This window comes from Rhamphochromis sp. 'chilingali' (assembly GCF_963969265.1).
Source record: "Rhamphochromis sp. 'chilingali' genome assembly, chromosome: 22".
Classification (NCBI taxonomy): Eukaryota; Metazoa; Chordata; class Actinopteri; order Cichliformes; family Cichlidae; genus Rhamphochromis; species Rhamphochromis sp. 'chilingali'.
Window position 1 is genome coordinate 4,102,447 of NC_137950.1, and position 26,673 is coordinate 4,129,119.

General features: G+C 40.0%; 1 protein-coding gene across 1 annotated transcript; it reads left to right on the forward strand.

Annotated features, from left to right (window-relative positions):
• The first annotated feature begins 2,588 nt into the window (after positions 1-2,588).
• Positions 2,589-24,974, forward strand: LOC308390818 (Na(+)/H(+) exchange regulatory cofactor NHE-RF1-like). Its single transcript, XM_080873113.1, has 6 exons — positions 2,589-3,305; positions 15,519-15,689; positions 21,242-21,395; positions 21,509-21,540; positions 24,138-24,236; positions 24,323-24,974. Exons 1-6 carry the CDS (start codon positions 2,850-2,852, stop codon positions 24,482-24,484), a joined length of 1,074 nt encoding a protein of 357 aa, XP_080729239.1. The 5' UTR covers positions 2,589-2,849; the 3' UTR covers positions 24,485-24,974.
• Positions 24,975-26,673: the final 1,699 nt, after the last annotated feature.

The following is a 26,673-nucleotide window of genomic DNA, read 5'->3' on the forward strand; positions in this document are numbered from 1 at the left end:
TCCGTAATTTGATCAAGTTTTGACAATATCCCCAACATCACTGGGTGAAACACAGCCTCAAACCATGAAAAGGTCTCCACTTACAGATGGCTGTTGAAACTCAACCTCTACTGGCAACTCATTGAGCCAAATTTGGATTTATCACTGCATAAGACCTGTTAGCACTGATTTTCACTCAAGTTCTTGTGTAATTTGGCACAGGTAAGCCTTTTCTCCCTGTTCCCATTCCTTAACAAGAGCCTCTTGACAGCCATCTTTCCACTGAGACCATTTCAGCACTGTAAGATCTAATGAGATGACAGTATTTAAAAAAATTATGCAAACTTGTTGCCTTAGAGAAACTAATTACAGTTTATTTAAGATATACGCAGTACTTTGAATAATCAGATTTTTCTGAGAATGAATTAATGAAAAAGTCAACTGATGAATATGTCAGTTGAAATAAATAATTCGTTTTTAGCACTTTATATAGTTTGTTTTTGCTCTACAGGCCAATTAAAAGCTCAGTTGCACATGCACGCTGAACATGCATTTGAAAGTGCCTCCATTTTTATTTTTGTATAAGAATACACTAATATGAACAGTAAATTTGGGTAATCAGTTTTTAAATGCTCAGGGCTGAATTTAGATCCTCCAACAGATATTTTCACAAAGCTGCATTACATTTTTTGGTTCCTCTGAAGAGGAAAACAAACTGTTTTCATTCATCTCCTGGCAGTAGCATGTATCTTAATGCTACACTGTGTTATTTGCTAACGCTGTAAGAGACATTCTGTACAGAGCATACAGGAGTTTTACCAAAACCTTTGAAATCTGAAATAAAAGAGTGGGAGTACAAGTTTTTATTGACCAGAAAACCATAATGAGCTGAAGAATGCCAAACTGCTACGTAAAGAAGAGGGGAAGTAGTGAGTGGTATTTCTCTCTGTGTCTGTCCCTCCAGGTTACACATTTTAAATAACATGAGTTAATACATTAAGGAAAGGTTGCTTTTGTGACATTTGTTTTGGACAGTAGTCTACAATGCTCTTCTGCAAATATTACTGCTTGATGAGTGTATGTTTGCTGTGTTACTAAGTTTGGACAGGTTTGATATACTTCTAAATTATTCAGATTGTGGTCAGCAGACCTTTTGTCTATTGAGCAGCTGTTTTGTTTTGACAACACCACTGCCACAAGCAGTGTTTTATGTGCTGTATGCTGGATAAAAATAAATAAATTATTTTTACCTGCAGGGGTGCTCTCTTACCTGCAGACAACCACCATAGCCGCAATGGTGTGTGTGTGTGTGTGTGTGTGTGTGTGTGTGTGTGTGTGTGTGTGTGTGTGTGTGTGTGTGTGTGTGTGTGTGTGAGAGATTACCATACCCCCGATGGTAATTGGTTGCAGTAAGTCACAACGAGCAAGGACAGATGGACTGAACCAATAATTTACAAAAACTAACGTCATTACTTTGATCTGTTTGTCAGAATCACCATCTAGTGCAGGTGCACAGTTGTAAAAACCCAACAGGAATTAAAAAAAAGAAACTAATTTCCTGTTTGTAGGCCTGGCCTTCAAAATAATAGCATGGGTTGTCTAACAGTCATCGTAGCCGTTCTAGTACAGCTAAAATAATCTACTCACTAAATTCAGTCCAGATCAAATGAAACATAAACTCCACCTGTTAAGCAAATGGACTTAAGAGAAGAAATTTTGTTGAGAAAGTAGGATAATTACTTTAAACTTTCAGACTTATCAAGTATGTGATGAAACCATCCTGTTCCAAATTTCATCTCATAGTATTTTATTAAATATCTGAATTTATGCTGTTAAAGCATTTCAAGTAACTAAGCTAGGTCATTTTGTGGGGTCCCATTTTATCTCATATTGCAAGGTTTCATTGATTATTTACTTATTTATTTATCATTTTTATATCATGTATAATTTCATATCGTACAATTTTCTTAAAATTTGATTGGACATTATGTGAGGTTTGGTTAGACCATATGATTTTTATATTTTAAATACTGTGACTGAATATTGTATGGGCTATATAACAGTAAAACTATCCAATCAGGCTGGTTTACTCTAAACATTTAAAATGCTCAATTTGTATAAAGACATGTAACAGTTTTCTAACACCACTTTTTAAAATTATGATATGTCCCTGTACTAGAAAAATACAGGTTCAATAATACATTTATTAATGTAGTGTGTTTGACTGTACAGATAAAGTCTTAAAGGAAATAACAGTATCATTCTGTATTATGTATTTTCTTTTGACCAGCTGACTGCTAGAGGTACATTTGATTTTATTTTTTTAAGCATGCCTCTTATTTTTTGTGAACATTAAAAACGAACCACTCTAAGGACTAAACATATACTTGCAGTTATCTGGTCTTTGAAAAATGCAATGTATTACCCTGCCTACTAAAATATGTATCTGATTATTATTATTAGTAATAATAATAATAATAATAATAATAATAATAATAATAATAATAATAATAAAGAAGAAGAATGATGATGGTTTACGCTATGTGTTTTATTTTGAAAATTTGATGGCGGATGTTCATTTGAATGCGTTAACTTGACTCGTGGTAGAGCCACTGAAGACGGGACCGTGTTAGGTTGGAGTCGGAAAAAAAACCCCAGACGTTGCAACATAGTGCACAGGGGTGGATCTGTGAAACGAGTCAAAAGGCAACATTAGCAGCGGAAATCTCACTGAGACTTAGTTCAACGGAAGTAGAACTGTAGCAAAGTCACTGTGCGCAACAGGTGTCAGTTTCTTTTCGTAAGCTCACTGTTTGAAAGTTGTTTGAATAGGGGGGCTAAAAGTTTTCGTTGGTTAACAAAACGCCAACATGTCAAAACTTCGACCCAGGCTTTGTGTGTTGGAGAAAGGACCCAGCGGGTATGGGTTCCACCTGCACGGAGAGAAGGGCAAGATCGGGCAGTTCATCAGGCTCGTGGAGTCCGACACTCCCGCCTCCGAGGCCGGGCTCCTGGCTGGAGACCGATTGATGTTCGTGAATGGGGAGAACGTAGAGGGGGACAGTCATCAGCAAGTGGTCGCCAAGATACGGGCAACCTCTGGGGCTTTAGAGCTTATTGTGGTGGACCCCGAGACCTCGGAGCTGCTGAAAAAACACAACCTACAATGTCGGAAAGAATTCGTCACAGAAGGAATTCCCATACCAGGCAGTGACAGCGACTCAGACCGCGGGGACACTCAGAGCAACGGCACCCCTGCCCCGCTTGAGAACGGGGATTCTTCCTCGGAGAGATCCGAGAGGCATAGTGTCAGCTCAAGCACCAAGGTACAGTAAAGCGCAGAAACTCACTTAAGTGAGTACTAAACTTTATTTAATGTACCCTGAACTTTCCTTTCTTTTTTAAAGTGTTGTTTTTAGTTTTTTCTTTTCTAATTAAACCCACACTGGTAGACACGTGGAATTGTAAGGTCGAACGTCAAAATGGTCAGCTGTTAATTTCTTGACTAGGAGTGAGTTGTATTTCTTGTATCATTATTATTATTATTCATTACTCCATTAATCTTAAAGGTTGTTTTTGGCATAGTTTTAGTTCATGAAAATACATGAAAGTATATGCACTGCTATCTATGACAAAGATGTGGCACACTGCGGTAATAACGGGTGTCTGCTCAACAGAATGTTAGTGTATCAGATCCTGTCTGCTTTCTGTACTGAATTTCTTGTCAGGTTTGTCCAGGAAATGTGTCACAATTGATACATTCTGAGAATGAGCGTGTCTTTTTTTTTTTTTCATTTTTAATATTATCTAAAATGATCTCACTGAGAGCTGAGACTGCTGTGAATGTGGTTATTACTCAAACACTCAAAATATTAAGGTATGTTAGAGGTTTTGTGACGTCATTTGGTGCAATGGTAATGTTCAGGGACCTGTCAACGTAACTGGTGGAGTACTATGACATGTTTTCTTTCATTTGTTCACCACAATCATGCCTCTTTGTAAGGCAGAGCATTTTCTGTCAGTTATGAAAGCATTTTATAAGGTTATGGTTTGAAGCGGTCACAAACATGGCAAGAATTTGTTTGCTATGTAACTGTTTAGCCAGTGCAAAGTCTGGACCCAGATTTAAATGTTGTGTAAGAGCATTGCAAAATAGCCTGGAGGTGTGTTAAGCTGTGTTCAGGTCTCAGAATGGAGAGCGGTTTTTATTAAGGATTCTCAGGAAAAAGTGGATTTATTTTATTTTATTTCCAGAGCAAGTGGAAAATGTGTTTACTATAAGCAGGTTGAAAGTTATAAAGAGGGGGGGACTTACAAAACAAGTGTGTTTTCATGTTTTCTGCTACTCAATGAATAATTAATTACTTTTAAAACAAGTTCTTTGTTTCTCACACAATAAGGCCTAGTCAGAGGCTAGCCTCATGAAGCCCAGAACACCCGGTTCACGTAGGAAGAGACTAGCATCACTATAGAACTTATTCTTCATTCAAACTTCATCTTTGAGCTGACTGACCAAAGCGACTACTTGTGGAAACAAAGGACATTGCTGACTGTGGCGTAATCTGGTGAGAAATACATAAACAGTTACATAAGCAACCAGAGCACGGAATGTCCATCCTAACTAAAGTGAGTTGATATTTTGCACAGCAATAACTGCTAGCTGTTCTAACTTTTTTATATGGAAATGCAGTAGTAGCAGTGTTAGCTAATCTCACTCGTGGCCACCTATGACAAATAGCTATGACAAATAGCTAATGCTACACTGTACAATTTAAAAAAAAAAATGATTTAAATAGATAACGGATTAGCTGTCCAAACTCAGAGGCGAAGCTCAGTTAGAGGACCATTACGTCAAGCGCTCATTGAGCTAATGTTTGTAAAGCTAGCTCTTGGGCTACGTAACATTAGGTTAAGAGCTAGATGTTGCTGGCCTTGACTATCGGATTTCTGAGTCTTGTGTTTTGCATGGTGCAGCCACTGCCACCATAATTGTAATCATCTGGCAGAAACCCTGTCAATTTGATATTCTTGTGTAAATTCTTACTTATTGCCTGTTTGTTAAAGTGAGCTTCCAAATGTACTTTTCCTTTTTGCTTGTGTAATACCACTGGTTATCTGTTATCACAAAAGCATTCATTGCACCCATTTGTTATAACATAGTTTCTAATCTTTGGACTTGGCAAGGATTTAAGAAGTTACTCCAGTGGCCCTCTAAATCATTATTGTTAAAGTTGCAAAAGTATCTCATTCATCAAACATACAGCATTTCTACATTCCATGTGAACCAAGTTCCCACCTTTTGCTGTGCTTCTATTTAACTGGAATTTTATCTGCCTGTGTCTTTGCCCCTTGACTTTACACTACGTGTAAAGTGTGTATTGGCTTGTCTGTATTGCTACAAACCATCAGCGAAATTCCTGCCTGATGGGAAACTTGGCAGAGCTTTTCTGATTGTGTGATATTGGCCATTCAGTGGGATACACTTGGGTAGCCTTGCTTGTGGTGAAACGATACATGATTTCACAGTTTTCCTAAAATTCCATGACATACTTGGATATCTTCTTCTTGTTCTGCAAATTTTTTTTTTCATGTCACATAAAAGCACAAACTAAGTGAGCATGTTAGCATGTACCATTCGAGCTTCCAGAGTCTTCACACTACACTGAGGTTGTCTGTTGGTCACCATAGAGATCCCCGGCAGCAAAAAGAGGCTTTGTCCACAGTGATTGCCTGTGGAGAACAAGGCTTTGAGTAGACATTTAAGTCATTTCTGAGGGAAAATGCAGGTGGATGTAATCACACATAGACTTTATTTTGTGTGCATTGAAAAGTTCATGTATTCCTCTGCGCCTACTGAAGATTATAGTTTTCTTCTCATTGTTTTATTTGTGCTACAACCCTGAGTCTGTTAATAGGTGGATTTTTGAACTTTCACTGAACCATTTATAGGAGTGTGAGTGTTGCATGGTGAGTAGATTATGAGATAATGAGCTCAAAGTCTATGATATTTCTGCTGCAGTTTAAACGTCGACCAACAAACAATATATTCTCATACTGATATAACTGTGATAGGCATATGGGTGTTTTACCACTTACTAATTTTATTATCTCCACTCGATAGGTAATCTCTCTTGTGTAATGACTGTTGAGGTCATTTTATCAAACAAAAAAATGACAAACAGGACAAATGCAAAGTACTGGAGACAGTAGATAAAATTATGTACATGCAAAGATGTATATATAAAAATACAAGAATGGAGTGGAAAGGATTGCACAGTACATTACTGGAAATCCCTCTGCAACCTGAAGGCTCTGTATACCTGCTGTGTTGGTTACTTTGCACAGACATAGTCATCACATAGCCACATCAATTTAGCCTATGGCTATGGCTATTTATTCTCAGAGTTTTGGCACAGGTAGACACTTTTTCTGCAGTTGGTCAGTACTTGGGTTGAATACCTGAGTACTCAACAATACTGCAACAATACTGCAACATCAGCACCCAGGAGAAGTCTAAGAAATTGTCACATTTTAGTTTGTTGTTTTTTTTTAATGGTTTTTCCAAAGTCTTTTCAGGTTGTTGCAAAATCCCCCTCTGTATAATCTCCGACTCTCTAAGCTTCTGTGCTAATATTTCATTAAAATGGCAACAACAACCAACTCAGTCGTAAAAATGATTGATAGCTACCAATAGCCAAGCTGCCTATCAACTTCAGTTGAAAGGGATGGGTAGGACTTAGGATATTTATACCCATCTATTGCTGGAACTGCACATAGTAAACTACCTTTTCTATTGTCTAAGTAGATTTTTGAGGAATTAATAGTGTGGATGGTAGAAATCGTTTGGACCTCTCAGCAGTGATCATGTAATGCATCAAATGGGTCCCACGTATTGCAAGTTATAGCTTTCAGAACATAAAAAACATCTCGAGGAGTGTGTAGTATTTTGATTCTCCTTGTACAGAGTGTATGCTAAAGTTATAAATTTGTGATTGGGACCAGAATTTGAATACTTTGCCATGGGGAGCAATTTTCTCTCAGAGGATTCTTTGTATGGACTGCCGTCCAAAACAAACTCCATTAAACTGCTGTTGGTATCATCTGACTGAGCACATTCCCAAAGTTTACAAAATACTGTGTTTATTATCCAAGCTTCTCTCCTTCATTCGTAACATTGAAGAACATGGAGACAACCATTCACTTTAGGCGTTTTAGGCTATTTAAGGACCTTCCAAAGTAGAGGAGACTTTCAGCCTCTGTCATCATTTTGTTGGCTCAGGCTGTGGATGAACTGTATAGTTAAGCTGTCTGGAGAAAGCCTTTTATATCCACTGCTCAGGCTTTTTGGTATTACAGAGATTATAATTACATTTGTTGCAACCAATTAGGAAAGCATCTTTGATATCTCTCCCTCTTTTCAACTCTGAGTGCATTGATACTTTGGTACATATGGGCTCCTGTGTCACCAAGCTGTGGGCTCAGCCTGTTTTCAGCTCTGATCAGTCAGCAGTAGCTAAATTGGGCATTCAGTATGACAAAACAGACTGAGTGTGCACATAGACCAAAACATGCTTGAACTGAAATATGTTGCTACTGCTTATCTGTATCTGGTTGATGGTGGCATGCGGCTTAACAAAGTAATGCTTCTCCCAACCACCTCCATCAGCTCCTGGTAGGATGTGGTAATTCTTCCATAAATCCCTGGGCCCTCCTCAGAGCATCCTTCTAATGGGATATTTCAGGAAAACCACAAATGGGTTCACAAGGTATTCTGCCGGCTCCACCTCAGCCAAATAATAAAATTAGCACAGAAGAACTTCATTTGCTCGCCTATCTAACAAAGAGGAAGAACAATTGGCTCAACTAACTCAAAGACTTCTAGTTCCTCTCCAAGCTCTTGCAAAAACTCACGAGCTACTCTGAAGGCCTCAGTTAGCATGTTACATGTTAAAATTAATAGAAATCCGGTTGTTAAGTGATGACGTGATGAATCCTATTTCCGGGCCTAAAGTAGTCTGCGTTTAATATGGCTTTTGTGTTGTTAACATGTTTAATGTTTTGTATTTTCTTCTATTTAATCTCAAAAAGCTCCTAAAACAGTCAGTGATCACTGTTGACCTCCCTCGGCTTTTATTACCGCTAATCATTTATTTAAGCTCAGTTTTTAAAACCTTAGGATGTAACTACAGCCCAGCCCATGCAGCAGTATATGAATGACTAACCTCGTATTGTGGATGGATTATCTCAGTTGTTCTCCTGGCTGAAGTTTGGTCCTTTTACAGCATCCTGCCATGCGATTACATTTGTTCCTGACCACCGAGAACACTCAGGTTAACTTTTATCGAGTGGGAAAAAAAGTTAGCTTGTTTATATTATGCTAACATAGCTGTGTCGCTAGCGATCACGTAGCACATCATTAGCTATAGCTTGCCAAACTTCAGTAACCCTACAAACGTCACTGCTGTTTAGTTTTCTGTCTTCATTTATGTTGGAAGTGATAACAAAGCTGTACGTTTTAATTTGTTTCCAAAACCCCGCAGTCAGGACATGCTATATTGTATTTAGATAGAAGCTAGCGAGCTAACTTCCTGCTAACCTCTAACTCCGTTAAATGTCATAAATTCCGTTTTCATGGATGCCTGGATGTTAAACTCAATTGTTACACCTGGTAGAGGAGAAGGCTGATCATTTTATTAAAGATGAAAGACTTTAGACAGTTTTTCAACTCTCAGTAATGCCATAGTGATCGTTTGATATATGGACCTGCAGCGGAGTTTAGGCCCAGACACGGCTAGTGACGTCAGACTGAACAACCGGATAGAAAAAGACTGGACAAGTGGCTCTTTTGGAAGAATTCCCAGGACAGAAAGCTTCTTTCTAAAAAATATAGCAGCACAGGTTAGCATATAAACAACTGTAGGTGGTTTAGACCAGGGGTGTCGAACTCCCGGCCTTCAAGGGCCATGTTATGCAGGTTTTAGATCTCACCCTGGGTCAACACACCTGAATCAAATGATTAGTTCATTACCAGGCCCCTGAACTTCAAGACATGTTGAGGAGGTCATTTAGCCATTTGAATCAGCTGTGTTGGATCAAGGACACATCTAAAACCTGCAGGACACCGGCCCTCGAGGCCTGGAGTTACCCACCCCTGTGGTAGAGACGGATGATTTAGGCTTGTTTTGTAGCAACAGAAGTGGTACCCAGCAGTCACTGGGTGACCATGAACTCCCAAAAAGGTATTGAATCACGGGGTGTAGTTTTTCACAGGACTAAATAGAATCCAATCAAAGGTTTCTTTTTTTTTATAGGACTGTATATGTAATGTTTTTGTTTTTAATTCCTGTGAGCTCATTTTGATATCATGCTACCATGTAAAGCTAAGCAAGTTAGTTCAATAGCCACTAGAGAAAATAAGTAAAGGACATACTTGGTCTTGACAAAAACAACAGTTTCAGTAGCGGATTTTCTAAATATAAACATACAACCAGAGCAAATGTGTGTTCATATACACACAGACTGACACAGACAGCGGGTTCCTCTGCAGAGTTGTTCGGGTGTTGGGGTGGAACAGGCGAAGAAACCACTTCCTGCCCTTTTAGCTAGTTGCTATAGTGCTGAAACATCACTGTTTGTTTTTTGTCTCAGCCGATTAATGATAACCATAAAGCTGTGTACAAAGGCATATATGTTTGGTTTTGATTATGTAAGCAAATAAGCTTGTCAGGCAAAACTAAATATTAGTGCATATATCAGGAAGTAAAGTCAGTTTGTGGCTGAGCAGTTTGAAATAACTGGATATCAGGCACTAAAGCACTGACTCCTTTTTCTAAAGTGCACAAACATAGACTGTAAACGCCTTTGAAATCCTACCCCCTAAGCTACAGCATAGTCTCACATGCACTTCTCTAGCAATATAACTACATGTCAGGTCAGCGTAGCCCACAGCTTCTGTGGCTAATTGGCCTTTTCAGTACTGTTGATTTCTACTTTAATTTCCAGATAATTTTTTGGCACTGTTTTTGAATTTTAACAATCATCCTCAATATAAGTAATAATAATCATAGCATCAATATAAGGATTCACAAATGTCATCAAATTCCTGTAGGAAGATTGTTGAAACTGGAGGTAATGGACCAAAGAAGACCAAAGATGTGGTAAACCTTGGGGGATAAATGTGTTTGCCTCCAAAAAAACCCCCAAATAAACCACAGCAAAGACTGGAGACCCAGACTGGGAAAAAGTCCCATGTTTTTTTGTTTTTTATGTGCTGACACGACATGTAGAACACCAGGACGTGACCACAAGGTAAGTAAGTTGTAACGTACCACCACAAGCACAAGTGCTGGCAACAACATAGACCACTAATGTTGGTTACATTGTAACCACAGAAGTTTAAATCCTGGTTAAATCAGTTATTTAACTCTGGCTGTTAGCAGAGGTAAGAGGGGCTGTTGGTTACATAATACTGACAAACCTGGTATGTACAGTTCTGCAGACACAGGTTAGTGCAGTTCAGAATTTCCATTTACACCCTGTTCGAGGAGTAGCTTTTATCTGTGTGGCATAGATGGTCATAAAGTTTTCACATCACTCACTCCCTCAGTACAAGGTCCTCCCAGCTGTCATTATGATGAGGTTAAAGCACAGGATTTGATGTTTAACTATAGTCAGCTGTAAAACCATTAACCTTTGATATTGAACAAGCTTAGAGAATGTTTATCATGGCTGCTCCATGCCTCTTGTACCATCACACCAACGCTGGGTAATCCTACGTTTACGCTGCAGCTGCTTATGGCAGATCACACACCAGATATTTTTTCTATGCAGGCACAAAATTAGATTATATCACAAGTAACATGTGCAGATGAAACATGCACACTGATACCAACCAGTACAGTGCATACCCCCTGTCAATCAGCAACACAATACAACCAACCAATTAAGCTTAGAGATATTGATGATATTGATGCCTGTTGGTCACATTTAATATTGTTTTCCTTGTTGTCTGAGATTTGTTAGCATGGATTACATTTCTTTAAATCTAAAAATTGTATGATTTTAATGCTGCCAGTGTACTTAAAGTAAATGGACTGATTCTTATATAGCGCTTTTCTACTCTCACGGAGTACTCAAAGCGCTCTATACCTGCTCAGTACATAACATGTGTAATGAAGTTATGCATGGATGTATTATGCAAATTATGATTGAGTTTACAAGGCACAGCAGATGCTTATGTTAGTTGGGTTGAGGCATCTAAACATTACAAGTAGCCTGCTGGCTAACGTAAATAGTAGCTGATGGACGCAACTTTGGTTTTTCTCCTTTAGTGTTAAGAAATTGGAAAAAAATTGCCTAAGCTTTTCTATGATGTGGAAACCCCTTTTAATGGTCAGTAACTAGTTCGCTAATGAATAATGAAAATGCATCCTGATTGGTTAGCAACAGTGTGTGTAAAAAGGGCACTGCTGGACTTTACCCAGCACTTTTATTATCATACAAATCTCACTGTCACTGCAGTGTGAGTGTGTACGTGTCTGTGCGAATTTGCTGATGCTGTATTTCCTGCACATGAAACAAAATCATCTGAAAAGTTGAGTCGGACTCAATGCACTCAAGAAATCAGACAAAAGCTGAGGGAGTTCATAACATGACATTCTCTGTGCTTCTCATATATTTTTCTGTCTATATTTACTCAGTTCCCTGCTTTAGCAAACAGTCTCCAGCCTGTTCATACAGAGAGGGAGAAAACAGTGCAGAGACACCTGCTGACCTGCTTGCTAACAGACCCAGTAGTTTGAAAACAATACAATGATGAGGATTTTACTCATTCCAGGCACAAAGTGTCCAATCCAATTTTGAGTCTAATCTAAAGGAAAGCTAGCCTGGCTTTGAGTTTCTGCTCTCCGTCCTCCATTTCCCTGCTGAGTGTTGTCACCACGCCTAGACTTTGGGCTTTTGGGGCCTCGAGTCCAGTTTGACAGAAACAGCAGGGCTGTATTAAACATTTAGGAACAGTGGTCTGACGACAAACACATGCCTGGCTTGTGAAGTCAAAGCCTGTGTTTCTCTTCCCCTCGCTGTGAAGAGTCACTGATGTCAACAGAGAGACTGAAGTATGAGGGCTGGCAGTCTATTCCTGGTCACCTGCTGTGCTGCTCTGCCATAGGTTGATTCTCAGGCTCACCTATGGTGCAGTAAACAGATTAAACTGTGCACTGTTTCTACCAGCTAGTCTAGTACCTGATATATACCTGCAGTTGCCTGCTGTTTGAAATGAGACTGATGTGATGTTTGTGAATATTGCCCTGTTATTTAGGCAAATAGAATATATCCATGTCAGTGTCTGAAAATTACCCATTGTCAATTTGGTGCTCACAGAATATTCATAAAATGCAGCTTTGTTTGGTTTTTGCAAATATATTTTCAACTAATATGCCAGTTTTGCCTTTTGTAAATATTCAGTTTCCTGTTTATCTAATAAGGCAACAATTGTAGCTTCCCCTCGAGCAATAACTTGAATCATTATTTTAAAATCAAACTATGTGCCATATCAGCCAGCTGATTTGTTATCTGATTGTTGCAGCTCTAGGTGGTACTTATAACCAAAGGTGTGATTCTGCCTTTGTGATATAACCGTTGCTCGCAGCATTCCTTTGGTGTAACTTTCCACCTCAGTTACTTTGTCATCCTTATCATCATTAACAGACTGTGTCATAAATGTGTGATTCCATCCAAAGGTTGCACCTGACTATCGCCTCAACCCATCATTTTTCAGCAATCATCAACCGGCCTGATTTCATATAAACCTCTGCTTCAGTGTATTATCCACAGTGTCACTGCCTGGGAGGAGGGAGCGGTGCCTCGATTCAGTGCTGAGGCTGCAGTGGCTGATCTTGAAAAAACACTTGGCAGGCAATAATTTACAGACGGCTGTTGACTCCACATGCTGACTTTAAAAGGGTTCTTAAATATGGAAGCCACTTCCTGTTGAAAAAAGAAAAGAACGTGGAACTTTTCAGTATGCACTGTTGAGATCTGTCTGTCTGTAGTTACATCTTGCTAGTACTAGTTGGAGCCCGTTTTACCCCCAGAACAGCTTTTATTGTGTGTTGGATACAGGTCATTCATTCCTCAGAGACTTTGGTTCATGTTGACATGTTACCAGTTAATACAGTTGCTGAAGATTTGCATGGTGCAAATATGCCGTTTCACCACATCCCAAAGGTGCTCAATTGTAACTTGTTTTGTTTGAGCTTGAGGTTTCTGACAAGGCACAATATCCTGCTAGAAGCCTCAGAAGATTCAGTTCAATTCAACTTAATTTATTTAGCTCCAAAGCACAACAACAGTCACCTCAGGGTAGGGCTGGGCGATATATCGAGTTTTTTAAAAATATCGCGATATGAATTTTGGGTCATATCGCCCAGCCCTACCTCAGGGTGCTTTATATTGTAAGATAAACACCCTACAATAATACGGAGCACTCGCTTGGTGACAGTGGGAAGGAAAAACTCTCTTTTTAAAAAGAAATCTCCAGTATAACCACACTCAGGCAGGGCTATCCACTGCGACTGGTTGGAGGTTGGGCGATGAAACAAAAGCCAGAGATAAATAATAAATCTTCATTACATTCGCAGTAACATGTAAAGACACAAGAGTGAAAAGAGGTGAGTGAAGAAGGAACACTTGGTACAAACTAGGCCTATTGCAGCATAACAAAAGGAGGCTTCAGGGTCACATGATCCAGCCCTAACTATACACTATAACTGTTTATCTAAGAATAAAGTTTTAATCTTAATTTTTAAAGTAGAGCCGTGTCTGTCTCCCAAATTCTGGTGCTACAGAAGAAGGGCCTGAAAGCTGAAGGCTCTGCCTCCCATTCTACTTTTAATTACTCTTGGAACAACCAGAAAAGCTGCAGTCTGAGAGCCAAGTGCTGTTATTATTGATCATGGTGATGTGATTTTATGAGGTCTCCAAGATAAGATGGGGCCTCATTATTCGAGACTTTGTATGTGAGTATTTTATGTTTTATTTGCATCACAAATAACAAAATGGAGTCTGTTAGATAGATATGATTCAAAGTGCTGTGGCGGAGTATCTTTAAGACGTACACATGCTCTGTTCTCTGTAATAAAATATCATCAGTATCAAAGTCTCTACTGAGGTGCAAGGATGGGGGCACTGTGGTCACGAAGGGGTGGACATGGCCAGCAACAGTTCTAAATTAGAATAATTTAGTTGAAGTTTAAATTAAGTATATAAAAGATTTTCTTAATTAATATGTTGGTATTGTGGCCTATGCTATAATTAGGACTTTGAAAATTAAATAAATAAGTAATAAAAAAAAGTCTATATACAAATGTTCTGTTAATTAAGTTTACTAACAGTGAATGTTTAGAAGAGAGAAAGTGAGGTATTAGAAAATCTGTAATCATTTCCAAGAGCCTTGTAATAAAGATAAAGTTCATGATGTCAGCACAGGAGCACATGTGTGATTACAGTATTATAAGAACATATGTTGGATTAAACACTTAACTAGGCACAGGTCACAGCAGGATTAGCCTGAGCAGCAGAGCCAGGATGCTGCTGCTTCATTCGGTTACCCATCTTACCTCATTATATACATGAACATTTAATGTACTTGACGTTATTTGAAGAAGCTTCATGTCTACAATATGTTAATAGGGACTTTGCATGATGTCCAAACCTTGCAGCGTAGAACAAACATGTAGGAACTGTTGATGTGGCATCTCAGGTTGACATAAGACATAAACCTCGTCACACACTCTAATCACAAATAGATGATTTCCTGCATTCTGCTTTTACTGATTCACTGCAAAGAATAACGAGATTTAAGAGTGTCACCCGTGTGCTAGACTGATGTACAGTTTCAATAAAAAATTAAGTCCGAATTCTAAAATAATATATAAAAAAGAATTGGCATTGTACTAAATGTTAAAATGTGATATCATTATTTATTTATATCAAGTTGTGCAGCGGTGGAGCTGTGACTAGCACTGTTGCCTCACAGCAGCAAGGTCCTGGGTTTGATCTTTCTGTGCATGCTCTCCACATGTTTGCGTGGGTTCTCTCTAGCTTCCTCCCACAGTCCAAAGAGATGTAGTTAGTGGGGCCGGGTTAGTTGGTGTTTCTAATAAGCGGATGATAGTACATGACTTTGAGAATGTGCTAGAAATGGTACCATTTTTATTTTTTTTGATAATTTTATCATTGTAATGTTGTTTTTTAGTTTTTATCAGTATCTCCTAACTTTCTGTTTTGAGTCATGACCTGTGATTGTTTTGATTTAAATAGTCTTAAATATAAAGTATTATGTTAAATACTTTGTGTCTTGCTCCGAGTATTATAATTATGGTTTCTTCATAACTGTGACAGGTTTATATTTAAAATTAGAAGAACAGATTAATAATTTTGACGAAGCACCGATGTGTATGAATATGTATGTTATGAGAGTAAAATGTTACACTTTAGGCTGAACTCTCACACTGAGTTTCATGTGTGATCCTGTGTAGGAGGAGAGAGATGGGCGCCGGCCTCGTCTCTGCCGCTTGAAAAAGGGCCCCGGTGGCTACGGCTTTAACCTGCACAGCGAGAAGTCAAGACCAGGCCAGTTCATCAGAGCTGTGGATGAGGACTCTCCAGCACACAGCGCCGGCCTCAGGCCGCAGGATAAGATCATCCAGGTACACACTCACTTTTTCAGATATCCCTGTGCTTTGACAGCAGCTGCTGTTGATAAACAACACCCATTACGACAAGAGATGATGGCACAGTTCAGTATTGTGGCCATTGCTTTTTTTCACCTGTCGTTAAAAACGTCACACAATAAGAAACCAAATATGTTGTTATTATTGTTATTATTATTTTTTAAAATATTATTATTATTATTATTATTATTATTATTATTATTATTGTTAAATAGCAACAATAACCAAGAAGATCAAAGACAATTATGTTTGAAAATTAGTGTGAAACTTTGTGATCAAAGTTGGATTTTATTACTGAGTGTAAGGAAAGACGATATAAGAAGAAGAAGAAGAAAACAATGTGACATTCAAAGAATATTGAAAATAATACTGAGGGAAGTATAACATTAGGGGAAGAAAGATTTTTGACATGATTCAGTAAAGGACTAGATGTTACAATCCCAGACAATGCATTGCTTTTAATGGAGAAAATCTTGAGGGATGGCTGTTATGAGGAAAGCAGCCCAGAAACTTTACCAGCAGCGTACATTGTTGTGTGCCTCAACTTTTGTTCTTTTACCCAACCTAACCTGCCATTTTCCCTGGTTAGGGTTAGGGATTAGAAATCAGATCCAAATTGTTCAAATGTGGGACACATCATCAGTAGTGGACCTTGGATTCATCAGGTGTTTCGGCCATTATCACTAGACACCCTCATACAAGGAGGCTCTGCCAGGGTTGATCAGACCCCGGAGTGTGTCACTGGTTTATGTTAAAATTGTTTTTGTCTTCTTCTTTCTCCTGTTTAATTTTCTACAGTTTATTCTATCTATTCACTGCAACTGAGAAATACTTACCTCTTTAGCATTTATGGAGCCTCGTTTCTTCAAAGAGACAGAAAAGGTGACAGAGAGGAGTAAGACAAGTAAGATAAGATAGGAGAGAGCAGAGAGGAGAGCCGGAAGGGGGGCGCCCGATCTGGCTTCCCACACCTCCCCACCGGATCGGGCTGTACGCTCTACCTCCCCACTGCCTCCCAGAAAAGGGGAGAAGAGCAGAGGGGAGAAGAGCAGAGGGGAGAAGAGCGGAACATTTTTCAGTCTTCTTTTTAGTTTTACTACCATGAGGTTAACTGCACAGTCCCCAGGAGGCCCTGAGACTGTAGCAGTCAACCACCAAAAATTCTAATGTTATGTTTTACCCTTTCGACGCCCTCTGTTGTGGCAGGCCCACCACCAGTCGATCAATCCTTGGCATGTGTATCGCGGTTAGCTGACTGCCTTAGATGCCCAAGTGGTGTCAGCCCGTTTTAGCCATAGCCAGTGACTGGTCCTCTCAGCAGTGTTAGCTAGTTCTCTTATAGCCTGCCGTTGTGCCTGTCCTCTGATCCAAATCTCTCTAAGAACTTTTGCTGTTGTACTGGCAACAAAGCCCCTGCACCCCACTTCCACCGGGCGCACCTTGATCTTCCAGCCTCTGTCCTCTGCCTCAGCTGCCAAGTTGGCATACCGCAGCTTCTTACGCTCAATTGCTTCCTCCCATGGTACCATCAGCTCAATGACATACGCAAGTTTATGGGAGTTAGACCAAAGGACGAGGTCTGGTCGCAGAGTTGTTGTTACGATCTCTGTAGGAAAAATTAGCCTCTGATCCAAGTCCACTTGCATTTGCCAATCCCTGGCAACCTTCAGCGGGCCCAGGTCTGGGGTTGAGGGGTTCGACCTCGGCTCGTCTCCCTCCCGGACAAATGCTGATGAAAATTGACGGTCCTCTTGCTTCGTGAAGGGTTGAGCGTTGATGGATTTCCTTTTGCGCTCAACTTTCTCAGCCAGACACCTGAGAACCTGGTTGTGTCTCCATGTGTATCTGCCCTGAGTAAGGCTAGTCCTTCAACCAACCAAGATATGCTTGAGTGTGGCTGGGACTGTACACAGGAGGTAGGCTGGGTCCTTTCCAAACCACATCTGCAGATTTATTGGGGAAGGTAGCACATCGTACGTGGCTCGGATGATGAAACTTAGTCCATTAGACTTCATTCCCCAGATTTCACTCCATGAGTTTCCTCTTTTCAACACTCTCCCAATTCATCCAGCGACCCTGCTTGGCCAGCGCTATGGCTCTAGCATGTCTGACTGTTTCCTCCTGTCGTCGCACCTCCTCCACTACTTTCGACATTCGGTTACAGATGCCTGTTGTCACCGAGGTGTTACTGCTCCAAGACCGAATCCTCCTCTGCCCTTTTGGATGTGACCCACCACGTCACGATGTCAAAGAGGAGATTTGGCCTGTAGCACAGATGTGGCTGGGTCGACTTCCTCCCCGTTGCTAGGGTGGGAGCAGTACCTCTCATTATGGGGTCCCGGGAGTCTGTGAGTGACATCTCAAGCTTCACTTTTGCACATTTAAACTCCTCTACCAGGCTAGGGATAGGCAATGCCAGTATCCCGTCGCTATAGAGTGCAACGCTGCTGAGACATTTGGGAAGTCCAAGCCACAATAATTTTGGTGCAAAATTAAAACACCAGTAAGCTCAGAAAGTTAAAGGTATTCTACGTAATTGTAGGATTTGCAGTCAAAAACTTAAATTGATAAATTGTGATAAAGCTCTTTGAGATGGCATATTAGGAAGTCTGAAAACAAATTCTTAAGGAGAACCAGTCACAGTCACAACCGCAGATTAAAAGGGCTCGTTTTATGGTTTAAAAGTGCCAAACACAGCAACAGTTGCCTTAAGGTGACTATAATGAAAGTTAAACAACTTTCGTGTGTGTGTGTGTGTGTGTGTGTGTGTGTGCGCGCGCTGTGTTAGCCATATATATATCAGCTGTAATCCTATTACTTCAGTGTGAAAATGAGAAACTGAATGAAATATTAGCAGAAGCCGAACTATTAAGAAGCTTCTTTGTTTACATGTGGTGTAAAGGAGAAATCGGTATTCTCTGCCTCATTAAGTGTGTGGGAGAGACAATAATCCTTTAGAGTTAATCTGCTTAACATGTCTGTCGGCTGAATTAGAAGCTTTCAAACTGTCCACTCGGGCTTCTCCCATGCATGGGAGAGAAAGGCTACATTTGGGATATTGTAAAGATTTAAAAGCTGAATTTTAGTGTAATTTGAGTCTTGTGGGCAGTCCTGGAAGTTCATGTCAAGGTTCTGAAGCAGGGTGTTCTGTACCATCTCCTGATGTTCCAGTGTGGGAGCTGGTGAAACTTCTCCGATTTTCCTCCCACAAAAATTCCTCAGTGACTTATCTCCCTGGGTGCTTAATCAGTTTCAACTCTGGGAGTATTCTAGTACAACACTCCTCGTAGTATGACACAATATTAGCCATCACCAGTGCCATTAATCTCCTTTAGGGTGTCCATTCCATTGTCATGACAGTTCACTGACTTGATATGTAGTCCTCTGTGTGAATGGGCAGTGACAGCCTACAGACAATGGATCTGAGTATTTCCATTTGTCCAAAGAAACTCTTTGCCAAAGTAAGCCGGTTAACTTACTGTTAGACGAATGCAAGAAAAAGGAATGATGCTCTCCACCATGTGTTAAATATCCTGATTCGTTTTATTCAGTTTTATTTATGTGGCTCCAATTTCACAATAGTACTCATCTAAAGATATGTATATATTCTCCCAATATTAGAGACAGAACACCAGCAATCAGTCTCCTTTTACCAATAACTTGGCAATTGTGGGGAAGAAGAACCCTCTTTCCATGTTAAGCGACCTGCACCAAAAAACTTCTTAGAGAATGTAACAAGTGACTGGGGCGATGAAGAGAAATATAAAGAAAATAAGTGCATAGATTTCCAAACCAAGAAATATGCTTTTAACATAGTCATGCTCAACAAAAAGAAGTTGTTTAAAGCATCTACCCTACGTTCTACCAACACACTCTCTTGGGCACTTCAGAGATTTTGCGACATTGTCAGTGATGACATAAAATGGTTGGTACTAACTGCTATGCACTCACAGGGAGTTCTGATCGCAGAATGAGGTAAACCAATCAGTTTGTTTAGTTAGTTAAATAAACAGTAGCTTTTCATTCTGCTTTGTTAGTATTACCAATATCTTTGATAACAGACAATAGTAAAAGCTCACACACAATCTAGGTAAACACGTACATGTTTCAGATTTTTGCTAAACTATAATAAAGGGTTCGTTTTCATGCTGGTTTTAGTAACTGCATCAGCTGGCTAAATTCTGTCGCTGTCATTGAGCACGCCAAGTCAAGTTGAAACATTCTGTCATTAGAAGTAAATCAAGAGTAATAAAAAGTGAGTAATAATGTTGTACTAATAAAGAATGAGCATGGTAAAAATTGGATACTGAAACTGAAAGTTAAATCGAATTCATATATGCATCGTACTCATTGAATCATTGAATAAAGAACTTTAAAAAAAAAAAAAATTAAAAATAAATAACATGTTTGGAATCAAAGAATGCCACATCGTTTGATGGAAGTAAAAAATTAACTTACTTCAAAGCTGAATTATAGACACCCTGAAAATCCAAGTGTAAAAATGATGTGGCAGGCTAGTATAGTTTGCTGAAATTTCATTGCAGCAACTTAGAATGGTACTCAGTAGTTTGTGCTTGTATGCATGCCTGACAACATAAGGACATGCTCCGAATGAAGAGATGGATGTTGTCCTGCAGGATGTCCTCCGAGATCTGGACCAGAGCTCCTGGACTCTCTAAGATGCAACCTGGCGGCGTCGGATGGATCCAAATATAATATCCCAGAGTTGTTCTATTGGGTCTATTGGTCAGGCGAACATGGGGGCCAGTCAGTGGTTGGGTATGAACATCCCGCACACAGGATGTTGGGCACAAACACTTCGCATGAACATTCTGTCCGAATAGTCTGTGCACAGAATGTTGGAACCTTGCATCTACTGCATCGCTGTAGCATCTGACGGTCGGTCCAAGGATTTCATCCCAATACCTAATAGCAGTCAGGGTGCCGTTGCCTGGCCTGTAGAGAGGTCTTTGCATCCCTGCAGGGATATGCTTCCCCAGACCGTCACTGACCCTCCATCAAATCACTCGTGCTGAATGACATTAAAGGAAACATTCTCAGTGACTTATCCAGACACTTCTAAGTTTGTCACATGTGCTTAGGGTGAACCTCTCTCTCATCTGTAAAAAGCACAGTGGGGGGACCTGCCAGTTCTAGTATTCTATGGCAAATCCATAGTCCACCATACCAGACAGTTAACACAGGGCTAAGGACGCTGGGCTGTCTGTCTGTCTCCTGGAACGTCCTCAGAGACACAGCAAACCTACCTGTGAAACAGCCGAGCGTCAATCCAAGTGTAACCTTCAATAACAGAAAATTAGAGAGCAACAATTTTACACTCAGATCATTTCTGCTTCCCTTTGGTTATACAGTCACTATTTATTCAGTCTTTGTGTTTAAGTTGGACACAAGCAGGCTTTAGTAAAATGGGCCATGCTATAACTTTCGGTCTCTGGAGGGAAACATTGAAAATGGATCATTTTAGAATTTAAGAACTTTTTCCTAAGTTTCTCCTGTTGTCTCTTCAGGTTAATGGTATGTCTGTGGCTGGGATGCAGCACTCAGAGGTGGTGGCAGCTATAAAGGCCGGAGGAGACGAGACTAGGCTACTGGTGGTTGACATTGAGGCAGAGGAATTCTTCCAGAAATGCAATGTTATGCCCACTGAGGAACACATCAGTGGTACCACACTTTTTACTGTTTCCTTAATATTTAGAAGTACAAAACATAATACTGAGGAAAATTATTTGAAACAGAGTGAAACGAGGACTTTTCTGTTTTGTTTGTTGTTGAAGGACCTCTTCCAGAGCCAATGGCAGAAGACAAGGTAAGGACCCCTTGCATGCGTACACACACAGACAATGCTAATACATTTTGTTCTCACCACTAGATGCCCTTTAAAAGGCTATTTTTTCTACATTTACCAAAATAACGGATCATTATCACAGTTAAACAACCTAAAGAACAGTAAGAAAGTGTCTACTTCAAAATTCTGACTACAAACTAATGAATGAAACCAGTGAGCATGTGACTCAAAGTTATTAATGTTTGTCAATCATTCCAAACTAGACAGTTTGGAGTCACACCAGTCACACCCCCAAGGATGCTGTTTTGAAGGAAGGTTCAGAGGAGGTTGCAGATTGTTACCATCATGGGCTCATCCGGTCAGGATGAGAATGAACAGTCAGTAATCACTTGCAGGGTTTTTTGTTTTATTAAATAATGAGCAAAAGGAAAGACACACATGGACTCTATCTCTGAAAGGAAATAAAGTATGATTTAAGTAACTCAAAATAATACATGAACTCAGAAGACTTGAACAGAAACTCACCTCAGCTGCCGCCCCATGTGGCAGTGAAGAAAGAGTGAGCTGTAGGTGAGTGCAGTCCTTATATAACGAGTTACAGGTGAGTTCAATTAAGGGCAAGCACCACACCCAATCAAAGGTGAGGAAAAGAAACAAGGTGCATCTAGTGAAGTGAGTGTGCTGAGTGGTGAGCCTTTACAAAAGATGCTGTCTTTGAGGTCTACTATCTACCTGATTATAGCATAATGTTGAAAGTGATCATCATCACACAAACCATTAGGACCAAAGCTGAAAGAAAAATCACATACACATAATGTTATAAACAAAATATATTTAGTACTTCATGGAAGTAAACTGGCACTGTGCAGGGGTTCATATATTTGATGGCAAGTGAAAGCTCGCTGGTTTGAATCCAGTGGGAGAGACATTTTTGGGGTTGCATCTGGCATGAAAATCTGCCAACTGAAAATAGCCCCCTAGTGGCTGTCTGTGGTCCTACACTTTAAGATGCTTTTGCATTGAGTTCCATTTAAAGCTCTGATTGTTTCTTCTTTGTCCCATCATGATTTGCATTACTTCAATTATGCATGCTACTTTGTACATGTCTGTATTCATAGTAGGGTTATTTTAAAGGATTTTGAATTTCCACATTAAATTGATCACGGTCGTTGCATTGACATTAATATTAACGAGTCTTCTGCAATTGAAGAGATAACATTAAGCAGCCCGAGAGAGTGAAGCAGGATGCAACTGTGTGACATATACTTAAGTAACAAATGTCAGAGTTCAAAATGTAGCAGACTCACTTCTCCTCAGCCTGAGAAAACCAGTGCAATGCCCCTTTAATTAGCACAGGCTCAGTCATCAAAATAAACACCACCCACTACGTCTATACACACGCACACACACACACACCCAGTGACAACTTGGGAATTGTGGATTGGCCCCTCTAGTGACATTGTGGCTGACCTCTTCACCATGGCAACAGGAGTAGAAGATCATGGGATTGCAGTGGCTTTAATTTGAGGATTATGCTAATGAGCAGCATTCACACACTCTCGCATACAGCCAGACTTCTGTAGCGAACAATCAGTCATTCACCAGCTGTTATATAACATGGCGGCATGAATCCATACCCTGACCTCTGACCTCCAGTGTGCCTTTTATCATCAGGTGGCCAATAGTCCTGCTTAGATATTCAGTAACTTAAAAGGCTTTTAAGTGGCATTAGTGCAAATGGTATACTATTAGAGGCGTCTGATGAAGACACCTTACAGCAGAGGGCTCATGCTCGTGTGCAGCATGGGGCTGGGGTTATTTTTAGAGAAACAGCTGCTTCCACACTGGAGGCCAAATTTTCATAGATGAGGTGAGTTCCACACTGCATATCAGATAGGAGCAGGGCTATGTGCCGATCCCTGAACGGTCTGCTCAGAGAGAGGACTGCTCACACTGAGCCTCTGAATGACCAGCCCCCCCTGCTGGTGACACTCCCCTCTCTCTGCCTGCACATTTGGTCTTGATAATTAAAAAGAAATGTTTGTGTGACTGTCGTAGAAGAAATACACCACGTCTGTGTTCTTGTACTTCGCTTCAGATTGTTTGATGTAAAAACACAGACTGTCTTATATAGCACTTTCCTACTCTCCCACAGTACTCAAAGCGCTCTATACAGCATTCACCCATGCACACAAGCACTGTCTTCTATGTTTTAAAGTGCTTTATATCTACCATTCTCACTCCAATGGATGCATCAGAGAGCAACCTGGGGTTAATATTTTGCCCAAGGACATTTGGCTTACAGACACCACCAACTGTCCGATCAGCAGATGACCTGCTCTACCTCCTGAGCTACAGGTGTTGGACTCTAACATTGAATGAGCTTTTATTTTTGCTTTTTTGGTGAAGTTTCCTTTCTCTGGAAATTCAGAAAGGCTTCTAATGAGCAGCTAGTTGAAATGAGCTACCGCTAAACTTTGAGTTTCCACTGGGTTTGAAAAGAGTCTAGTTCTGCATAATCGAAATGTTCATGTCCTTTGAAGCTGAGATGCTTTCCGGATGGTGTTTTGTACTTTGGATGAATTGACCCTTTTGAATGTGTGTTGTGTGTTTGGCAGATAAATGCAAAGCCTAAAGTATCTGCGAGCTCTTCCGTCTCCAGTGCCTCTTCCAGCAGCTCCCTACCAGCAGCAACAAACAACTCCTCGCCTTCAGAGGTACTGTCTCCATGCCACTGAAAGATTTGGAATAGTTTTAAAGCTCAGAGAAAAACGAACTTGTTTGAATATATGTGTGTTTCTAGATTGAAAGGGCTTCGAGGTCAGAACCGGCCCCAGCCATTGACAACCTGGGTCTTGCCTTGACAGTAGCTCAGGCCAAAGAAAGAGCCCAGCAGAAGCGTGGCGCCAAGAAGGCCCCGGCCATGGACTGGAGCAAGAGGAATGAACTGTTTAGCAACTTATAAACACCACGGGCGTCCTCAGGTCCTCCAGGTGGTTCTGTACTGCCATCCAGAGGCCAATCCAGAGAAATAATCAACCCACGCTCTGAGTGAAAAATAATGTGGCATCAAGCTTATTTTAAACTCCCATGTTAAACAGTATTATATGATGATTTGTTTGTTTTAATTTAGGGTTTCTGTGACTTCTTAACTTTTGAATGACGTTTGAAATGTCAGCATCACACACAGAAATGAATGTTAATAATATATCAAGAAGAGAACTAGCAGTGTGCACTTTCTCATACGAAAAGGAGCGTGAAAGGAATTTTGGGGCATAGGAACGAGAAATTATTGATTATTTTTGAGTCGTGATTTTAAATCTGAACATTTTAGAAAGAATGTAGCACCTCTGTCTACTCTTCTTTACCTTGTTTTTTTTTTTCAGTCTTAATTTGTGATTCAAACGAGATTATTATTTTTCTTTTTAATGTGGCTTTTGATAAATTTGTATATACACACAAATGTATTCTCAAGGAAAAGAAATGTTCTGTGTTTTGTTGATTCTGCTGAAGTCTGTTCAATTTTAAAGCTGCATCTTTTGGCTCGAGCGTCACTTACACACTTTCACTCCAATGGAAATATACAGAATGTACTGATGGCTCTGTGCTGTAGAATGTCTTAATGAACATTGATAAACATAGCATATCAATAAAATGGAACCCAGTCTGGTTTTTAATGCACATGATCAACCTTGAAAACACTGATCTGAAAGCAGCGTTCCTGAAATTCCTGTTATAACTGAGGATCCAATGCTACTTGGGGTGATGAACCTGTGCTTGGTGAAGTTTTACCTGTTTTATACTCTATGCACAGTCTGGTGCTCCGTCAGATCAGTCCAAAAATTCCCTTTTTAATGGAAAATGTCATGAGGTGAAAGAAGAATGTGAAGGAGAATCCATAAGCACTGAGGCAAAGCACGGTGAAAGAATGTGATTGCACTTATACTAAGCTGCTTTATAATGTGACAGCAGATGTTGGTGTTGCAGATGTCCAACAAAGCACATCTTAGATATTTCATCTTTATGTCTTCAGTCTGTCGTGGTGAAGAGAGAGCAGAGTGTAAAAGCAAAGCTCTCGATTTACTACGTCCCTACCCTCACCTATGGTCACCAGCTGTGGGCAGTGACCGAAAGAACGATATCGCGGATACAAGCGGCAGAAATGAGCTTCCTCCGAAGGGTGGCCTCTCTGGTCCTCACTGTGTTTTATACAGGCTGTGAAAGCATACGCAGATCAGTGGGAATCACTTAATTCCTGAGGTAGAAATGAAATATTCATCACAGAGGTGATATTAACACTTTATATTAAGAAATGTTGCCAACCATATATTGATTGACCCAAAATTCAGTTGTATTTTGTTGATATAGTGCCAAATCACAATAGCAGTGGCCTCCTGAATTGTGGGATGTACTAGGTTTTACACGTCTGTTCATCTCTGTCTGCATTTACCACATTTGTAGAGTACTAAGGAGCCGACTATGAAGCAAGTTTAACAGGAGCACTCAGAGAGAAGGGCTATCCTAAAACGTTGATGTTCCACAATTTTATATTACAACGTGCTGACGTCAGCCTGTTATGGACTCATAGTGATGTCACAGGGCGCTGTTGTCAACTTTGACTTTGGGCAAATGCTAGCTGTGCATAACATTGGAACTGGAATGTGCATGTATTTAGCTGGTGGTGCAAAAAAAAAATCTATAAATGTATCTGCACTTGATTTGAATATTCTGCCAAGTCTATTTTGAACTGCTAAAATTGCATCTACTGGGGAAAAAACACATAGTTTAGATTTGCCGATAAACTAAAACAATGTCTCCGCCTCTATTAGGCTATGGGACAATAACCTTTAATGTTTAAATGTATCCAGTTTCAGAGCTCTAATGTGCAGCCATTACCTTAAACATCAACAAAAGCACACTCAATGTTTCAATGATTCATTTGAAATAAAGTGTTTATTTTACTGCTCAGTGAGCTGAGCTGCAATGATCTATTTTTATTCCTAACTGCCCATTATTCTGTTGTTTGATATTCTTTTTAATCCATTCTAACAACATCCTCTGATTCAGTCACTGATTGGAGGAGGCAGAACTCAGAGATCATTTTGTGCAGAGGAGTCAAATGATGCATATAATGAACCTTTTCATGGTGATTCC